At 29.2% G+C, this 21,532-nt stretch overlaps 2 protein-coding genes across 2 annotated transcripts; both read left to right on the forward strand.

The window, feature by feature from the left end:
* Window positions 1–2,800: 2,800 nt before the first annotated feature.
* LOC114195290 (gibberellin 2-beta-dioxygenase 6) lies at window positions 2,801–5,404 on the forward strand. Its single transcript, XM_028085709.2, has 3 exons — window positions 2,801–3,347; window positions 3,839–4,163; window positions 5,028–5,404. Exons 1-3 carry the CDS (start codon window positions 2,887–2,889, stop codon window positions 5,277–5,279), a joined length of 1,038 nt encoding a protein of 345 aa, XP_027941510.2. The 5' UTR covers window positions 2,801–2,886; the 3' UTR covers window positions 5,280–5,404.
* An 8,633-nt stretch (window positions 5,405–14,037) lies between these two features.
* LOC114195068 (PHD finger transcription factor) lies at window positions 14,038–19,827 on the forward strand. Its single transcript, XM_028085462.2, has 9 exons — window positions 14,038–14,458; window positions 15,023–17,098; window positions 17,254–17,371; window positions 17,498–17,583; window positions 18,062–18,306; window positions 18,738–18,824; window positions 18,949–19,048; window positions 19,236–19,443; window positions 19,552–19,827. The coding sequence occupies exons 1-9, from the start codon at window positions 14,345–14,347 to the stop codon at window positions 19,707–19,709; spliced, it is 3,192 nt and encodes a 1,063-aa protein (XP_027941263.2). The 5' UTR covers window positions 14,038–14,344; the 3' UTR covers window positions 19,710–19,827.
* Window positions 19,828–21,532: the final 1,705 nt, after the last annotated feature.

The raw sequence follows: 21,532 nt of genomic DNA on the forward strand, positions 1-21,532 counted from the left end.
ACTAAAGGTATTTTGAGTAAAATATAAAGATTGATATCATATACTTAATACTTTATTACAAACCATGATTAAATAGGAAAAAAAATCACATAAAGTTAGAAATTAAATACACAATCAAACTTAATCCTTCATGCTCATATTTACACTTTTAGCACCAATCAATATCACTTGAAAAGTTTTACTTATATTATTTATTTCCATATTTGTGCGATTTCATTTGATTGAGAATAATATTGTTTCTTTTTAATATTTTTATTTGTTGTTTATTTTTATCATGTAAAATATTATTTTGATATTTTTTATATAATTAATTTTATTTTCTGACTCATTATCATAAGTGTAATTTTATTACTACAATTGTGTAAAAAAAATAATTTACTATAATATAATAATTTAACGTCATTGTCATACATTTTATAATCACCATCCCATATATATAAAAGTTTAAAAGATGAAACATTTATGCTAAATTTCAATTATTATTAGTTTAATCTTTGTTCTTTGTGTGATTTCATACAATTGGTGTATTATAATTTTTATTTGTGTATAAAAAAATAGAGATTTCATTATAATTTAAAGAAAGAGAGTAAAGAGACATTTGAAATATTTTTAAATTTGATTATTTATTTTCTTTTTATAATTTTTTTAAAATTATTTTTAAATTTTATCAATTTTATTTTATTAACTTTGCAAATTTAATAAATGTTTTAGTCTCATGAAAATTTATTTGGTACTTTATATTGAAATGTATACAAATGTAATTTTTTGCTAAATATTTGATATTGACAAAACATGAATACATCATTTTGACATTAAATATTTGATAATATCAAGTTTCATATGCAGAAAAGTTTTATTATTTTATAAAAATTAAATAATTGATATTGAAACAACAAGAAAACATAAACATGTTACAATTACAATGCATACCAATTACCTGATAGAGATAGGGATGAGACAAAATTTCTTACTTATTGAATTTAGGTAAATGGATGAGAAAAAAAAAATTCTTTAAAAATAAATATGTGATAACGAAACACATCTCGACCCAACTCATCTTTTGCCATCCGCTTAAACCAAAAGTTTTTCTTAATATCTTAGGATATAATAAAGCTAATCTTTATATGAAGTTGTTAATTAATTGTCAATTAACGTGAGATATAAAAGCTTTAATTAAAACTAAAGGTCTTTTATGAATAAAATAAAGATTGATATTATATATTTAATGTTTTATTACAAACACCACATTATGTGTGATTAAATAAGAAAAAAAATCAAATATACAATTTGAGTAATTAAACCTAAATGAAATATATAATCAAACTCAATATTTTTAAGGTGCTCATATTTATACTTCTTGCACCAATCAATATTACTTGAAATTTTTTTTCTCACTTATAATATTTTATCTCCATATTTGTACGGTTTCATTTAATGGTGCATCAAATTGTTTTTAAGACATACGTTTAACTTCTTTTTAATATTTTTATTTATTATTTATTTTTATCATGTAAAATACTCTTTTTATTTTTTATATAATTATATGTATTTACTAACTCATTTTCATAAGTTTCTATCACTAGAATTGTGTAAAACAATTGATTTGCTATAATATGATAATTTAATGTTATTGTCATAAATATTATTATCACCATCTAACATATATTGAAGTTTTAAAAAATTTATGTTAAATTTTAATTATTATTAGTTTAATATTTATTGTTTGTGTGATTTCATTCAAGTAGTGTATTATAACTTTTTCTAGTGTATTAAAAAAATAAAAATTTCATTAGAATTTAAAGAATGAGATCAAATAGTCGTTTAAAATATTTTGAGATTTGATTATCTGTTTTTGTTTTTGTAATTTTTTGAATATATTTTAAATTTTTATTAACTTTTGCTTTAGCTTTACGAAATTTTATTTGGTAATATATTAAAATGTATACAATTATAATTATTTTTTAATATTTGATATTGACGAAACGAGAATATATAATTTTGATATTGAATATTTGATAATATTAAATCTCATTTTGGAGAATGTTTTATTATTTTATAAAAATTAATATTAAAATAATAAGAAAACATATACCGATATGAATACAAGTTTATACCAATTATCTTGTAGAGATGAGGATGAGACAAAAATTTCATATCCATTAGGTTTAGGTATAGATATTAGAAAAAAAATTATTTGATAATGAATATGAGATAACGAAACACATTCCCAACTCATCCCATTGTTATTCTACAAAAAAGCAGATATTTTTCTTAAAAAAATAAAGTAAAATTATAAGGTCTTTAGATATAGTAAAATTATATTTTAATAACTAAATTTTAACATTTTTATCTTACAACTTAATGTATTATCTTTTAAATAATTTTTTATTTTTCTATATTTCAAAATCACTTAAAAGATATCAATTTAGATCGTAAAAAAAATCAATTCAGATCGTAAAAGAAAGTTGTCAATTAAATATAATAAAACTAATCTTATGTGAAGTTGTTAATTAATTGTGAATTAATGTGAGAGTGAAAAACTTTAATTAAAACTAAAGTTCTTTTATGAGTAAAAAAATATAAAGATTGATATTACATATTAATTACAAACATCACATTATGTGTGATTAAATAGGAAAAAAATCACATGAAGATCTTAATTAAATACACAATCAAAGTCAATCATTTTTAACGTGCTCATATTTACACTTCTCGCATCAATCAATGTCTCTCGAAAAGTTTATTTTCACTTATAATATTTTATCTCCATACATTGTATACTTAAGTAGCAAAACAGATCTAGAATTCTCCCAAAGTGATTCTCTCTGAACAAACGTGTGTTTCATGATCTCTATTCCCATCTCCCTTTACCCATAAACTAAGAAAATGAACAACTCGGAGTCCTACCCTCCCATTCTCCGCCACCTTAGCCACCCCCGCCACCACCAACCAGACGGCGGCGACCCGATCCGCGAGTCGGAGCCGGATCCACTACCACTCATAGATCTTCAACTCTTAAGCCATGACATGAATATGCAGAAGGTCCTTGAAGACGCTTGCAAGCATTGGGGGTTGTTCCGTTTGGTTAACCATGGAATCCCATCAACCCTATTGACCCAACTCCAACACCAAGCCAAACAACTCTTCTCTCTTTCCTTTGAGTCCAAACAAGCCTCATGTAATGCTGCTGATCCTGTCACTTACTTTTGGGGCACCCCTGCCCTTACTTCCTCTGGGACACCCCTAACAACTGCCCCTCAAAACATCAATTGGTTCGAAGGTTTCAACATGTCTCTGCCTCATCTCTCCCAATTTCAACCTCAACTTCCTCAGCTTCACTCTTTCAGGTAAACAACTTCATTTTCTTCTTTCAAACTTTTTACTTTATTACAGCAAAAAGTTATGTATTGGGGGATATTTTACTCTGTAATATGAGAGCCATGCATGCTACAGTTTTTAACTATCAAATCTAGGTCCCATCACAATTTATCCTCGTACTCTACACATGACACTTAGCCTCTTGTCGTAAAATGGCGTCAACTTCCTCAGATCAGTGTTCGTTCAATCATGAAACAATTTTTACTTTCTGTTTTCATGTTGTTCTTTTGTAACCAAATTTTTGGTTATGCTGCAAGGTTAAATCAGTGAAAAACTGGTTCAGTAAAAACAAAAGTAATAAATTATCAAATTTGTTTTACATATACATGTTGAAGTAAACCAGTTTCAATATGATATTTTATTTAAACTTTTATATGTATTTTAAATATTATGTTTTATTTAAATATTGTCATCATGATGTTTTGTCTGATATGTATTTTGGCATGTTGTGGTTGGGAAGAGATACGGTGGTGGAATATGGAGAACATTTGAGCAGAATTGGTAGAAGATTGTTCGAAGCAATGGTGAAGAAGCTTGACCTGAACATTGAAGCATCGAGTTCTTACGTAGCAGAAAGCACTGGAATTATGCGTATTTATCGTTATCCAAAGTGCTCAAACTCTGACGTTGGTTTGGGCATGGAGGTGCACACAGATAGCTCTGTATTGTCTATATTGAGCCAAGAAAATGAAGTGAGTGGACTTGAGCTCCTCAAAGATCATCAATGGCTCACTGTTAAACCCGTTTCCAACACACTCATCGTCAACCTTGGAGACATGATGCAGGTCAAATTTTCTTATTATAATTTAGTTTTTTTTTTTTTTTTAATTCTTCGTCCATTTCAATCCCTTTAATCTTAAAATGGGTTAATAGTTTTTTTTTTCTTTTTATGTTATATAAATTATTTAAAGAATTATAATTGACGCATTTAAAATAAAATTAGGTTTAATTAATAATTTGATTTTTATATATAAACATTTGGTTCGATTTTGATTCTGGTGTATATATATATATAAAATCTATTTTTTTAAAACTACACAATATGGTTTTTTTTATGTAAAATTGGTGTTAACACTTTTTGAAAATATCACGTATCAAAATTTGGATTATTTTTAACATGGTGTCACTTTTATACGATATTAACAATACACATCGAGTCGTTTTACAAAATTAGATACTGAATTGAATCAAAAATAAATATAAACCACACTATTAATTAAACCAATAAAATTATAAATTAGTTCCTAATTTTAAATTAGAAACTAATTTATACACCACTTATTTGATAATTAAAACCTTGACAGGAATATTAGAGATTATTTTAAACTCTAATTACAAATCAATTATAATATTTATTCACCATAAAAATCAAATACTAATTATTTTTAATTTATAAAATAATATATAAATAACTAACTATTTGTTGTTCTAAAATTAATTGTTATTAATAATTTTCTTTTTAGTCTTTAAATTTCTAACAAAGAGTGTTGAAAACATAAAGATTAATGTTATTTTTTCTTTATATTACAGAAATATTTTAAAATAATATTCAAAGGGCCAAAATGAAACCATAGATATATCATAAATCATATTTTATGTTGCAATATGGATTATTAATTTGTATTAAAAGGGATAATGTTTTTGTTTAGGCAATAAGTGATGACAAATACAAAAGTGTGACACACAGAGTGAAGCTAAACAATGAGGGAGAAAGGATCTCATTATGCTATTTTGTGTTCCCTGATGAAGAGCTTGAGATTAACAGTTCCAACTACAGACCCTTCACTTACAAACAATTTAGGACACAAGTGCAACAAGACATCAAAACTGTCGGCAACAAAGTTGGGCTTCCAAGGTTTCAACACACTCCTCATTCTTCCCATGAAAACTTGCAGAAGTAATTCAAATATTACATAAAAACAATTTCCTTCAAATATATTTTAGTTTATTTTCTCTTGTTATTATCATGTAAGAAATATATTGAAAAATAAAAGTAGATTAAGTAGTTTAATTTAATTTTTAATAATTTGATCTTGTTATTACAAGTAATTTTAATAATTTAAATCTGAAAGAAAATGGACGAAATCATAATAAAAAATCAAAACTATGTGAAACAAAAACATGAGGATTGGGTGAAGTCTTTGATATAAAGAAGGAGAATGCTAAGGGCAGTGGTTAAGGAATAATAAATGTGCTTTGATATCATCATTTTTATATTGAAAACTGAAATAATTAAATACAGTAATTAAAATAGTATAAATGTACATAATAAATTTTATAAAGACAAAAACACCCTTTTAAATGTGTAGACAATAATTTACTGTTACAAAACAAGTTTTTGAAATTTTTAAAGTCTCTACTAAAAAGAAAAAAAAATCAATTAATTCTTAAATTGACACTTTAATTATTCTTTTTTTGTAACATTTTTAGATGTTTAATAGTATTATTTTGTTAATTTTTCTGTTAATTTATACTTTTTTATGTTATTTTTTTTAAGTTTTAGATGTTTAACATTATGTTTTTGTTGGTTTTATGTTAATTTAAATTTTCTTATATTTAATTTTTAGCAACATTAAAATATAGTTATTTTATTATTTAATTAGTTTTTAAATTTTATTTGTGAACATTAAATAAAATATTAAATACACATGTACAATATTTATGGACATTTTTGTTTTTCAAAGAAAATAAAATTACATTAATGGTTATTAGGTCTGATTTTATTTAATATTACACTTTTCTATGTATTTTTGTAGGATCCAATGTATATTAATTATCCTTAACCAGTGCCCTTAGGGCACTGGTTAGCAAGACCCTGTAAAGAAATTATTTACATAAAGAATTTCAAGTAATGTTTTTTTTTTTTTTATTGAAAGTTGAAATATAGGCAAAGGTCTCAATTGATGAATGATCAATCGTGTGAATATATAAAGAGAAGTTACCCAAAGTGTCTATTGATAAAGTGCTTATAGTAGAGATTATCAAGATATACCAAAATATACTTTCTACTACAAATAATGGCTAAAGCGAGAAAATAACAAATAGAAAATTAAAAAAAACAAATACTTTTAGCCACCAGAATTTATGGTTTTCTTTTAAATACTTTTTTTTTGGTAATTTCTTGTTGATATCTTAAAAAGCTTTTCTTTGTTTTTTTCCAAATTTTTACGGCATTTATCAGTTTTTTGCAATTTTTTTTATTATTTTTGTAAAAACAGCATCGACATATTTTGTGAACGTCTATAAACTCATATAAAACTCATTTATTTCAGTCATTAAAGAAAATCAGATGTATTCCTTTAATATAATTTTAGGAATTAAGGATATTTTAATTGACGTGATTGATATTGATGAATGTGTAAGAATTACAGAATATCTAAAATAAAAGTTATAATAATAATAATAATAATATACATTTGAAGATATAATAAATTTCCATTGAAAGATGATCATGCAATCTTCATTTGATCACTACTCCTATTGCAATTTGTATTCTTGGTTTTTTTAATCTTTTTGGATACTTAAGTTAGATTTGACTATTGCATTAATAAAGGTTGAGGATAAATATATTTTTGATACAGTAATTTTAAGTTAAAATTGAAATTAGTTTTCAAAATTTTGGTCCTGGTTTTTAATTTTAGAAATATATGTATTTAATTTTTTTAACAAAATTTTATTAAGTTTATTTGATATTTTAAATCTATCGTTTTATAATAATATTTGAATTGTTTATATCATTTAATACAATTTTGTTTTAATGTTAATTATATTTAAAATAAAAATTGAACGAAAATTAAAAAAAAAAGTTCTAATTTTTAGTTAAATTAAGTGATAAAAATATATTTAACCTATAATATTAATATATTAAGTCTATGTACTCTTGTCCAAAGTACACTCTATTTGTACATTCTGGGCTTCTTTAAGTGGAACATGGTGAAAACTAATAAAAATGTAATAATATTATAATAGAATAAAAGGAGAGAAGAGAAATGGTTTATGCACCGTATGCTTATCTCTTTCCTTTACACAACCATATTTTATTCTCGCCTTTTTCTATTCAATTTCTTTCCAAATACACCTTTATTTTATATTTAAACATTACTATTACGATGTCAAAAAAATTCATACCCGTAGTAAAATTCGGAACGAATAGAAAATGGATATTATAAATAGATATATACGGATAACAGGTACAAATATTTTTAATACCCACATGTTATAGGTATCATAGTAGCCATATCCGTGGATACTCGTACATACTATACTCTAATTTAAATTAAAATAAAAATAATAGAACATGATTAAAATATTAACATAATATTAATTTTGAACGAGTTCTTCTTTTATCAATTAGTTTAAAAAAAATCATTTCTTTGTAAATTGTCCTTCAACATTATTTAAATGGATTATTTGGAATTTGTTTAAAATTTATGAATGTTATGTATTTTATTTTATTTGAATTTACATTAAAATATGTTGTTAAATATTTATTTTTATTTTTTGTAAATACCCGCGAGTACTCGTAGATATCCGTGAATATTAAAAAATTATGTGGATATCTGTATAACGGATACCTAACGAATATGGGTAGGAGTACGAGACATATATTTATCTAGCAGGTAAGGTACGAGAAGCTATTACGCGTACCCTACCCGTCCCGTTGACAATAGCTTACAATAGCTTGAGAGTTAAGGATCACTTCAAACTGATAGGTTTTTTATACAAGATAAATTTTTATTCATTTTAATAATTTGTTTTTCTCAAGTTTTGATAGTGTTTTAACTATCAAATTGAGCAAGGACATCGGAGAAAAGTGATTATCTCAACTCAGTCTACCTTATACTGAATTTTTGTCTTGTTTGAAAATTTTGTAATAGGTCTCTAGTTAGGAGTGACTCGGTCTATTCAGTTGTAGAGTTTTAGTTTTGGACAAACTATTTTGAGGTAAGGAAAACTAATAAAATTTAAAATATTATTGTTTAAATTTTTTATGATGAAGAATATGTTGTGATATTTAAACAAGTATGTTATACATGAGCATTTAATAGTAAAGGTAGGAAGGATGTGAAGCAATAAGAGCGTTGATGATCTATTAATGAATAGTTGTTGTATAGGTATACAATCTTTATATTATAGATCTTCTCATTTATTGAAATTTTATATATTTTGAAAATTTTACTAAGAGTTTCATAAAAGACTATAAATACATAATATATGTTTATGTTGTTGTTCATGCATAATACCAATTATGTAATGCATTAATTAATTGTGAGAACCTAGAAAAGGACTTAAGAGCAGTGGTGTTTTTTATAAAAAGAGAACATTATATTATTTTAATAATAAAAGGTTTACACTATAAATAGATTTCTAATAACTGAAGTTCATTTTATATAAAATCATTTCTCTAGAAATCACTTTTCTAAAGTTCTTTGTCTTCTCCCTAGGTTTCTGATCTTCTCACTCATTTGTTTGATGATTAGAGACCACCTTTGTGATCATAGCGTCGATTTTCACAAGGGTAGCCGATTAAAATCTCCAATAGAGTAAATTGGTCTTTTACCCTTCCTCTTTGTGGTTGTGGTTTCCTCTTTCTTTACATGGGATCATCAGTTGGTCGCATGTGGTGTTTTTTTACTTTGTGAGTATTTATTGATCAATGATCATAATGATATAGTTTGACCATCTTTGTGATGTTTCTATGTATAAATAGAGCATCATGTGGGGTTGAAGATAGTTTGGTATTTAATAGCACCTAGAGTTGTTACATCAGGTGAGAGAAGCTAATTTTAGCTTTTATATGTTGTGTTTGTTCTAATTGTTGGTTGTAATTTGAATGTTGTGATCTTTGAACTCTAAATTATAACTTTTTTTGGCTTGCACTATGTTTGATTTGTTGAATTTGTTGGATAAATGTGAATTCTACATTGAGTTGTGATTTGCATGAAAATTGTGATCTGGTGTTGATTGGGAATGCCTTTGTGTAAGTCTTGAATTGAGTAATATGACATTGATTGAGTTAAGAACCTTAAAATTTCAAGTATTGGAATGTTTATCAAGTGGGAATTAACTTACGAGGTGTCAAATTACTCAAATTAAGCTCAAAGAGGGATAATTTGAGTTTTGGTATAGCATCGAGCAACATTGATAACGTTGGGTGCCACCTAGCCAGTGGTTCTCTGTGTTGGTTGTTACTGGGTGCCACCTAGTGTGACTGGTTGCCACTTTCTGGAATTAAATCTTGGGAGCTCAAGTGGTGTTTTTGTTGCGCACGCATTGGGCTCATTGAGCGAAGGAAATGGCGTCGAGGGCCATTTGGTTGGTGTTGTGCGAGAACCTTTTAGAGGTACTTTTGGTTGAGTGGTGCTACACTGGGAATTGTTGTGTTGGGCGATATTTGATGCTTTTCTTTTCTTGTTTGGAATTTCATAAGAGGTTAATTAATATGTATGATGTAAGTATGATGAAGTATGATGAGTGTAGTTATAGTATGTGCCGTTGATGTAAAAAAGGTGAATTGAAGTTGTTTTGGGAATCTTGATCAAGACGGTATTTATACTTTTTTGAGAATGCATTGAAGTAGGGATACAAAATGGAAGTTATCCTAACACGCTACTAATCATTCAAATTCATATAGAGGAGGGTGGATTACGTAGTGAGAGTAGTATAAGGTCCTTGTCTAAGAACAATTTGGATTTTTCATGACAAGAAAAGGACTAACTTTGTGTGTGGAAGATAGTCCATTACAAGTGCAAAATTTTCAAGTAAACCGACATCAATACGTTTTATTTGGATATTTGAGTTTTGAAAAGTCTATTTGTGTGACTTGTGTTGATTGATGACAAAATTGGATTTCTTGGTACATTAACATAACAAGTTAATTGATATATGACGTTTCCTTTGTATATTAGCTTATCTTTGTGTGTTTGTTGATTTTGTTCTATTTTGTATTTCTTCTTTTTGCAATGATCATCTTATTAGTGTAAACATATGAAGATGCAAGTTTAGATGCACTTAAATTATGAGAAACCAACACTTTGGGTCTTTATGTGTAATACTAGAATTACTCTATAACTTAATAAGTCCTTGAATGTATATATATATTATGTCAACATGGTTACTTTTCCTATGGATAATTGTACTGATATATTATATACTTTGATTTATCTCTTTTTTGTTATTTTTGGTTATTGACAATGGAATGTCTAGTTTTTATTAGTTTTATTTTATCAAAGATGGGGTGTTAAATTAATTAACCGTGCCGTCATGCTAATTTGGGTGTTACAATTACCACAAATAACTAAGATTTTGAACTTGTTAAAAAAAATTATTTCCTTTTTAGTAAATATTAAATATTTTAATTGGAATATATTGAAAGAATTTATATTACGATCCAATTATAAGCTGTCTTGAAAGATTTGCTTTGGTGGTTGCTTTAAAAATAATTTAATTTTAATTCATCATCAATAATCATATTTTTATACGGTAAAAATCATTTTAAATATGACTTTTAAAATAATAATTACGAAATTAATAATCTTACTAAACACAATAAAACCATTAATATAATCCTTAATACATATTAGTGAACTTTTTATTGAAAATTACTGAATATTGCAATTTTTAAATTCTTTTAATTATTTCCTTTTTGGTAAATATTAAAAAAATTAGTTGTAAAACATTCAAAAACTGTATATCACTATCTAAAGTCGAAATTCCTTAAAATAATCCAACTTTAATATATGATAAGGAATTGCTTCTATGGGTATTAAGCGAGAAAACGTAAATGTTAAACTAAGAATTATATTTATTTTTAAATTATATGTTAAATAATTTTCTTATTCATATCTCTTCATTTATTATATTCTTAAAACTTTTTCTCTAACTTGTTATCTCTTAGCATTTCAAGAGGTTTTCTTCCTATTCTTTCTTTCAGCTTTCAAAAAAATAAATTCTCGAAAAAAATCTTGATCAACTTGTGAGAACTTCATTAGGGGTAAGTTCTTCTTTATTTTCTTTCTTGGACCTCATGTTCTCTCCTCTTTCTTGTTGGCATTGTATTGAAAAATATGTATTTCCTTGCTTGTATCTAGGGTTTGGTGGGGAAACTAATGTCGATCTTAATTTAAATTACTGTATAAATTTAGGAAATTATTTAAATTTGTGTAGAGAATTTTGTACGTTAATGTTAGGTTATGAGGAGTTATATTTTTTGTTTAATTAGTCGGATGGTATTCATTTTCATTCAAATGTGTCACTTTGGTGCCCGCTTTTAAATATATGTCAATTTAGTCACAACTTTTAAAAAAGTTTCTCAATCAGGTCCCTTCCAGACAAGAATTACTATAGCCGTTAACTTAATTCGTGACTTTTACCACTAAATTTTGATATAAATATTAATACTTAATTTTGTAAATCATTTTAAATATCAATACCGCTAACGCTGTAAATAATTTTTTGCTAAAAATGACCTAATTGAGACAATTTTTTAAAAGTTCAGACTCAATTGACACCTTTTTAAAAGCGGGTATTAAATTGACACATATAAATAAAAGTGGGTATCATCCGACTAATTAAACCTAAATTTTTTAACTTTATAAATGTTGATTGATAATATGATTGATCTATGAATTTAATCTATTTGTTATGATAGTTTGTAATTTGATTACTATTAGGTTATCACAAGTTAGACCTTAGAAACCTACTTTTTTTTCTTATTATATTATTTGATTAGCTACATGTTGTGGTGACTATGTTGAACTGGAACTCTACCATATCATGATTGCTTTAACTAAGAATTTGGAAGTATTTGTGTTAAAAAAAACAAGTTTAGAAAAAAATGTAAAATGATACCATGTATAACAATTGAATCAGTGATGTTATTGAATCAAGATTTTGATTTTAGGTGAAAATTTAGTATATATTATACATAATATTGATTTTCGTTTAATTTTTTTTTTTTTTTTGCATAATACGTTCAGCAGATCTAAATTCATTTATTCGACGAAAGATAATCTGAAAAAAAAAAAATTATCTAGGCGGCTTTCGCTTGAGATTTATCTACAAAGAAGTTAATTTTTTTTAATCACTTACTGAAATAAAATTTCACTCGACAAATTAAAAAAAGAAATACTGGAATTAATTTTATCAGTTATCATCTTATGTTTTCAATAAGTGTTTTTTATACAGTTTTAATTTATTTTCATAATAATATAGACGTGTTTATAAATGTGATATATTTTATTTTTTAATTGATCTATTTAGTTATAACCGAATATGTTACATAATATCAATTCATGGACACTATTTTGTGAACTGATAAGGTGGTTTAGTCCTTAAATGAAAGAAGAGGAAGTAAAAGTATTTCTGTTAACTATTTGGAGAAATAGGATTGATGTAGTGAGTTTAGGACGGAGGTTAAATGTTTAATTCTCACTAACAACTAACATTTTTTTGATAAAAAATAATTTAATTATTTGTTAGTATAAAATATTCAAAGTTAATATAATTTTCAAGTAAATCATTTAAAACACATGAAGATTGATATATTTATTTTAACAAATTAGTGTAGTATAATGTGAGTTACTTATTTGAAGTTAGTTTATTCTTATTAATTTGTTTATTTAGTTTTTAAAGATTATGATAACAATGTAGTTGAAAAGACAATATTTTAATTACAGAGAAACATTTAGCGTTATATTGAAAGGTTGTATAGATGTAGAAATATGTAAATTTTTGTTTAATTGTTTTGTAATATTTATATTTTATACAACTGTCTTATTTTATTTCCACTAATAGTAACAAAAATCGTTACATATATTATCAATGCTAAGAATTTTAGATGGCGAATTTGAGTTCTCAATAGATGTTAATTAAAATCTAGTTAAAAATTATTGACCTGTGTAATTGACTTTTACAAAATCAATATTTTATAAGTTATATTTAAAGTGAGACATATCCTAATTAAGATTCTAAGAAGATAAAAGATGAGTTTGTTCTTTTATACCTAAATTCCTTTTTTCTATACTTCTTAATGCACTAGTTCATAATTTCAATTATCTTTATTTCCCTAATTAGTCGTATAAGGACACTAGTTAGTAAAACTTGAAGAAATTCTTAATTATTTAAAGTATAAAAAATAAGCACCCACTAGTAAATAAATGACATTTATAACCATATATGCACTAAACAAAAATATAAACAAACAAAATACTTAATCTTTTATTTATTACCTCATCTCTCTTAACGATATCACGACAAATATGCATAACTACTTCAACATAGGCAATATTTTAATCCACTCAAACCTCCAATCACTTTTTATTTTCATTCTGGTGTTCAACTCATTTAATTTTCTTATAGATAAATCAACGCTTTAATCGAATATATTTTATTTATTTTATTATAATAACAATAAAATTCAGTGAATTAGTTTAATGTATAAAAATACTTTTCTTTGGCCTCAAGTACATATAAGATTATAGTAGGGTCCATTCCTAGGCAGATATCGCCCACACGGTGCACCCTCCCGCACTAGACCGCTAACTATCTAACTCCTTCCCCATCAATAGAATACCGGTTAAGAGTGTGAAGAATAGAGTGAGGACGGAACCACGTTCTCTAAGTGGTTTCGTGAGTCCCGTCATTCATTAGTGCCAGCTTGGACCAATGAGAATGGAGGACACAGAGTGAGCACGAAACAGGAGATTCTCGCGGTTCCAGTTCTATATTGTGGGAAAGTGATCACAGTTACACAGAATAACACACAACATAACAAAACACAACAGTGAGAACCAAAGAAGAACTGAAGTGAGTGTTTTTTCCTTTTCCCATAAAGAACCATGGAGGATGGTGAGGGAACGATAATTGTTGGTTTAACGTAGAGGACTGTTGTGGTGTGGTTTCGTTTGACTTGTTCTCGAGGCTTCTTGGAGAAGGGTGTGGGAGGCATTCTCAGTTGTCTGTCACCATGTCTCAGGATCATTCTCCCATGGATGTTGATGGTGGTGAGAAGTGTTATGAGAGCACTAAACGTAAGAGAGGGTCCAGGAAAAAAAAGCTTCTTGTCAACGACAGAGTCGAGGTAATGCCACGTCTGAATCTTCTCTTTTGTTTTTTTGTAATGACAATCTTTATAGTTTATGGATTTCTGGCTCTTCCTTTGATGATGAGTTGCTCTGTTCTTTGTTCTTGGTATGTCGATTGTCGAGCGGTCTGCGTTTTCATGGGTTTTGTTTTGTTTTTATGTTTTTGTTTATCTTTATGATCCTTTTGATGTTCTGTTGTCGATTTTCGGTTTTGATACGTTTACACGATTCTACACTCTCCAAATTGTTGGTTTCTTGGTTGAAACCTCGTTCACGGTTTTCTTTGAATTCTCATGAACCGTTCATGCAAATGGTGAAAATCGAAACGAGGCACATTTCATGGTAACATCACGTGGAGTCAATGTTATTTGGAAGTCCTCGGAATTTTTTTCTCATTGCCATTGTGTGAGAGTCCTGGTATTTTTTTTTTCTCATTGTCTCTTGTGTGTTTGAATTACTACTCTGTTATAAACGTGAATGCGGTGATAGCTTCATCTGAAATTTGCAGTTCAAGAAATTAAACTTTCTATCTTTTTAATCTGATTTTATTTTATTTTCAGGTAAAAAGCGTGGAAGAGGGTTTTCTGGGTTCATGGCACCCGGGGACGGTGGTCCGTTGCGAGAAGCAGAAGCGTTATGTAAAATATGACAATATTCTAGATGATGATGAATCAGATTACCTTGTGGATGGGGTGTGTGTTTCAGCTGTTTTGGATGGTCACAGTTCTTCCGATTTTAGCAATGAACAAGGATTCATCAGACCTTTGCCTCCTCCGTTTGAGTTTGGGGAGAGGGACCTTCCGTTTGGTCTGTGTGTTGATGTAAATTATCAAGAAGGCTGGTGGGAAGGAGTTATATTTGATCACTGCAATGGAATGGGGGAGAGGAGCGTGCTCTTCCCAGATTTGGGCGATGAAATGAAGGTAGGAACTCATCAATTGCGGATAACTCAGGATTGGGATGAAGCTACTGAGAATTGGGAGCCACGAGGGAAGTGGGTGTTCCTTGAAGTAGTTCAGGAGTGTGAAAAGGAATCCTTTGTTGCAGTTTCAGTGAAGCAAATATGGTATGATATAAGGACTAGGGAGGATTTTGACAACATAAAACATTGGACTTGTAATGATAAGGATTTGTGGAGAGCCCTTGTAGAGGAGGTGGTTGGTGACTACTATGTTCTCACACTGGAAGAAGTTTTCCCTGCTTTAAACCTTCCTGAGGATTTCCTGAAAGAAACACCAGAACTGAACTCAGTTGAACCTACTGACAACATTCACTGTGATGCTGCACACACTAATGCATTTGGTTCTGACACTGGAGTTTCTGATAGCCCTATGGAAAAAAGTGATAGCATCATTTGCTTTAAAGAGGAATACGATAGAGATCCTTTGATGGATGGGGCATCAGAGAAGAAAATTATTGTGCAGGAGGAACCTGTATCTGCTGTTCAGGAGATGATGACTGGTGCTGGTGAAATAAAGCAGAATGGTAGTTGTTGCTCAAAGAAGAGAAAACGCAGAAGCTCAGTGTCCGTTAGTTGGAAACCTGTGGCACTGACCAAGGTTGAATTCTGTCCTGATGTTGTTAACCAGTATTTACTTGGATGTGGTAGCAAGACCATTAGGGAACTTTTGAAGATTAAGGTATGGAAGCATCTAGCATATCTTGGATGGAAAATTGAGTGGACAGAAGATAGGCATCATCCTGGAAGAGGACGCTACAGGTACATGTCACCTGATGCACAGGACGAGAAGCTTTACTATTCAATTATTCAAGTTTTGACACATATGCAATTGAAGTCCAACGTGAACACTATGCATCCCCAAGTTGACCACAGTAGGATCGGTTCTGCAAATGGCTCTAACAATTCACTTTTGCTTTCAGACCAGGATCTAGATGTTTGTCCTCCAAAGGGAAGTGTTGGGCATGTTGATAGTGATGATCTATCGCAAACCTTGTCCCAATTTCTTCGAAAAAAGCCTGAATTGCGTAGTGCTTCACCAGCAAATGTATCAACTGAGAATAGAAAACATAAATACTCCAGGAATTCAAAGGCCATCATGCCAAAGTGTGACAGGAAAGGGTCACGACGACCACGACCAGAATGTCTAAGATCAAGCAAAAGGGTGCTGTCTGCTCCAACTCTGTCACAACAACGACCAGAATGTCTAAGATCAAGCAAAAGGGTGCTGTCTGCTCCAACTGTGTCACAACAACGACCTCAAAATGTTCTGTCTTGGTTAATAGATAGGGAGATACTGATGCCAAGATGTAAGGTCTATTACTGGGAAGAAGGAGGAAGTAACACTGATTCAGCTCAGGGGAGGGTTACTTATGATGGGATTAAGTGTAGCTGTTGCCAGAAAATATATGGTATTCGGGGCTTTGTAAATCATGCTGGTGGAAGTGGTGAGTGCAAGCCTGCTGCCAGCATATTTTTGAAGGATGGTAGGTCACTCTTAGATTGCATGATAGAAGCAATGCACGATGATAGAACAAGGGAAGATATGAACAAACCATGCAATGATCTGTTGAGAGGAGAGAATGACGACATTTGTTCTGTCTGTCAATATGGTGGTGAACTTATTTTATGCGACCAATGTCCATCCGCATTTCATTGGACATGTCTTGGTTTGAATGTATGTTAACTGTTTTTCTTTTCAATCATGCCAATTAACTGCTATCTTAGTGTTCTATTTCCTCTCCTTTTTCTAATTTCTGGTTACTGCAATTCATTACTTTCATATATGAATAACTGGTCTTGCATTTGGCTGATTTTCCTCTACATGTGTAGGATATCCCTCATGGTGACTGGTTTTGCCCATCATGTTGTTGTGCGATTTGCAGCCAAATCAAAACAGAAGGGTCTGAGAATGTACCTTTTCTTACTTGCATTCAATGTGAACGTAAATGTAAGTTGATTTGCATATTTGGTTCAAAATTTCCAAAATTCCTTTCTTAAGTTTTGTTCTTGTGGATGACGGTAAATGTTGATCAATAGTGTAATGTTTATGCTATCTTTTGTCAACTCTATGTAGACCACGTTGGATGCTTGAAAAATAGAGAAAAGGATAAGTCAAGAAGATATATGGAAAATTGGTTGTGTGGAGAAGAGTGTGAACAGGTACATCAAATCCACCTCTTTTTTCTTCTATAATTAGGAGAAATTTAATCTTAATCTGCATGGAATTAATTAATCTTCTTTATCTCTTTTCAGGCTTTCTTTTCTTTCCTTTTCTGCTTTTCTATTTATTGTGGTTTTACATTCATTGAAAGCATCACCCTATTTATATAAAAAGAAAATTGAATTGTTGTCGATTCTTCCCCATATGTAATTCTGGTTAACATTTCAACATGAGATTTTGTTTGAACTGATGATTTCTTGTCCAAGAGTGAGTTCTTTATCAGGTCACGTGTGCTTTAGTATATAGTTTGCATTTTAATAACTAATTAGGCTGTCAACAATGGAAGATTTACAGGATGTGTATGTGTTGTTAAGACGGTATGTCTTAAGACATGGCAAGAAGAACACAGTTATATTTAAGGCTCGGTGTCTTCATTATATACTGCTAGTAACATTCACTTTTGTATATTTGTTGCAGATATATGCAGGCCTACAAAGTCTATTAGGAAAGCCACTTATTGTGGGTCCGAACAATCTAACTTGGACACTGGAGAAGCTTAACAACTCTGAGAGTTCTGATGTTGGCAGTTCTCTGAATGACTTATTGGCAGAGAAATACAGCAAACTCAGTGTTGCACTTTCGGTGATGCATGAGTGTTTTGATCCCCTAAAGAACCCTTTCACTGGTAGAGATATCATTGATGATGTTATATTCAACTCTAGGTCTGACATTCTTATCATTTTATTCATGTTCATTATGTTTAAAAGAATTATGTGCGTATATTGTGTTTGTGTCATGCTCAGTTCTTTCTTGTAGCATCCTGAGTTGAATATGTAAATCTTTGGCTTAGATTCCATTCATCACATTTCTATATTAGCTGCTGGAAGCTTTTTTCAAGAGTAAATAGCAGTGGCTAATTTAGGTATACATAATTTTCAACTAAAATTTCAAGATTTGGTTATCAATGTGAATTAAACAATGCCTTCTGTCCTTGGTCATTGTGGAATTCTCTGCTCATCATTGTGAATAGTTAGCTAGTTTTTGAAGACTAAAGCAAGGATTTACTAATGGATTTGTTCATTACATTGTTTATGTTCATGATTTGTTATATCCTCAGAGTCAGTGTCTGATATCTGTATTTGGAAATTTGTAGGTCTGAGCTCAATCGATTGAATTTCCAGGGTTTCTACATTGTACTTCTGGAGCAAAATGAAGAATTGATTAGTGTAGCAACTATTAGGTGAGTGAAGGATTGTGCTACTACTAAGTATGAAGCAGTGATTTTTCATGAAATGGAATTGCATTTTTGCAGTTTTTATACTTGGTCTTTTCATGGTCTTCTGACGTGCCATTTCATTTTATAGGGTGTTTGGACAGAAAGTAGCTGAGGTACCACTTGTAGGTACCAGAATACAATATCGTCGACTAGGAATGTGTCGCATTTTAATGAATGAGCTTGAAAAGGTAACATAAAAGGCATGCAAATGTATGCTACTCTGCTTATTTCTCTTACAGAAGTTACTATCACTACTGCATTGTTCCGGTTCAAATTAGTAATAGCAGCTATAAAAAAAAGTTCAAATTAATTACAATGTGAGATCTTACATGAAAGTTTAGGATCATTTTCTCACTTGAAATTTTCTTTTATCAGAACCTCATGCAACTGGGAGTGGAGAGGCTAGTTTTGCCTGCTGTTCCTGCTGTGCTAGAAACTTGGACAAAATCTTTTGGCTTTGCACAGATGTCAAATTTCGACAGGTCACAATTCTTGGACTGTGCTTTCCTAGATTTTCAGGAAACTGTCATGTGCCAGAAGTTGCTGACAAGGATTCCCTCACCCCAGTCAGGTGTAACAAGAGGTTTGCACTTGAAAACAGATTTTTGTTGGTTCTTCTTGTTTTATCTATAAAAGAGATATACCATGTTTCTCACTACGTAAACTAAAACTCTGATCTTTCATGTTGCAGAAACTCAACGAAAAGCACACGATGTTTTTACTCTTAGATGTAGAATTGAGTTTGAGAAGTCCAGTTCAGCATCAGAAGTAGACCAAGCTGAAGAGATAGAGAGAAGTAGGATGGATCAGCAAGTGGTGGAGTGTGTTTCAACTCTTCCAACTTCATAATCTGATATTTACAAAGATTTTTATAATGTAGTAATTAGTTGATATTGTGGAAAAGGAGACTAAATAAAATGGAGAAACAAACTCAAATTTGGAATATTGTTTTTCATTTGTTATCATAAACTAGAAGTGTATGATTAAGTGTAAAATTAAGATGTCAAAATACAACTACTTTTTCTTAAGCATAGTGTCTTTGTCAAATCTACACGGATATGGGAAAAGCTCTTATAAGTAGATTTGTTTTCTTCTTATCAAAGTTTTTTTTTACTCTGATGTTTGGTAAAATGATCAACGGTTATAAAATAGGTTTTTCTGTTTTTCTATCCAAAGTTAAAATGTCCCATTGTTTTCTAGTCAACTTAAATTTTTATATTACTTTTTTTGTGATTTTACTATAATAGTGACTTTTAAGACAAGCACACAAAAGGTGGCTAACGTTTTTTTTTTTTTTTTTTTGTTGATGAATAAACCGCATTAAGTTCATATTAAAGCAAGGAGATTATTGTTAATAAAAGCTTTAATTAGAAATTAAAAGGGTGTATAAAGTTACTATAAAAAGAAATAGTTTACGCAGTTTTTAATTTTGTAGATTTTTTTTCCGTTACAAAATGCCGGAATATCTTTTGTATCGAGGAATATGTTGTAGAATCATAAGCACTTTTATGAAAGATATTTTACAATTTTAATACATTTTTAAGAGTTTATTTTTCTTATGTGCATCTATTGAAACAACAACAAAAATGATCGTAGTTTACTATAATTAATTAATAAAAATAAAAATAAAAGATTAATAAAAAAATAGATGAGTTGATTATTTTTTTAATTTATATAATCTTGTATAAAATGTATTAAATATGATAACAATAATTATCTGTGGGAGTAACTTTAGAATCAATACTAAGGATGATAACGACCTATATTGGTGGTTTACAAAAAAATAAAGTGAGATAGACCGAAAATCTTAACTTATCCTATAGTAACTTACTGAATTTTTATTTTATTTGTTACTGTAATTCGTTATTATATATATATATATATATATATATATATATATAATATTAATACAGTTATTCAAAATAATAACTATAATAATATAAAATATATACAGAATCTAAGAATTTTTTTAAAAAGAAAAAAATTACATCTATAGAACCTTAATAACCCTCATCACTACTCAGCTGTTTCACTGATACCCATTGTAGGAGTATCCTTACATGCACTCTTCTCTACACACAATTAAGTAATCATTGCAAAAGAGACAACCAAACACAAGCAAAACAAAACACACAACATGATACGCTAATGCGAAAAAAGAAATATATGCATAAAAATTTAGATCATACCAAACGCCTCCTATCACAATATAAAACATGTCTATGTTTATAATTAACAAGCAGTTGACACTAAACTTAATTATCCAAATACATGCACTTGACATCAGACTCACTGGTGGTGTGTACCTGTAGTGGTTCCCAAATTTTGCAGAGTTTGACCTCAAGGGATTATCGCCAACCATACACAACGTAAATCCCCTCCGCGTCTAACACCAAACAAGTCCAGTGACTAGGATATTCTTCTACTCTCACCACATAACTTACTCTATTCTACTCTATACACTAAAAATATCACCACTTAAAATTTCTCTTTAAAATTCCTTCAATACCATAGTATTCTACTTCAATCTATATCAACGAAAATTATAAAATCAAATTATCATCAACCACAGAACTTCCAAAAATAACCAAATTAGGATAACAGGCAAAACAGGGCATCTAGCGTTTAGAGCTCAGCACCATAGAGCCAAAAATGCTCCCAAACCTGCAGCA

The sequence above is a fragment of the Vigna unguiculata genome, chromosome 8 (genome assembly GCF_037176805.1).
Source record: "Vigna unguiculata cultivar grain cowpea cultivar isolate G323 ecotype 2 chromosome 8, ASM3717680v1, whole genome shotgun sequence".
NCBI classification, from domain to species: Eukaryota; Viridiplantae; Streptophyta; class Magnoliopsida; order Fabales; family Fabaceae; genus Vigna; species Vigna unguiculata.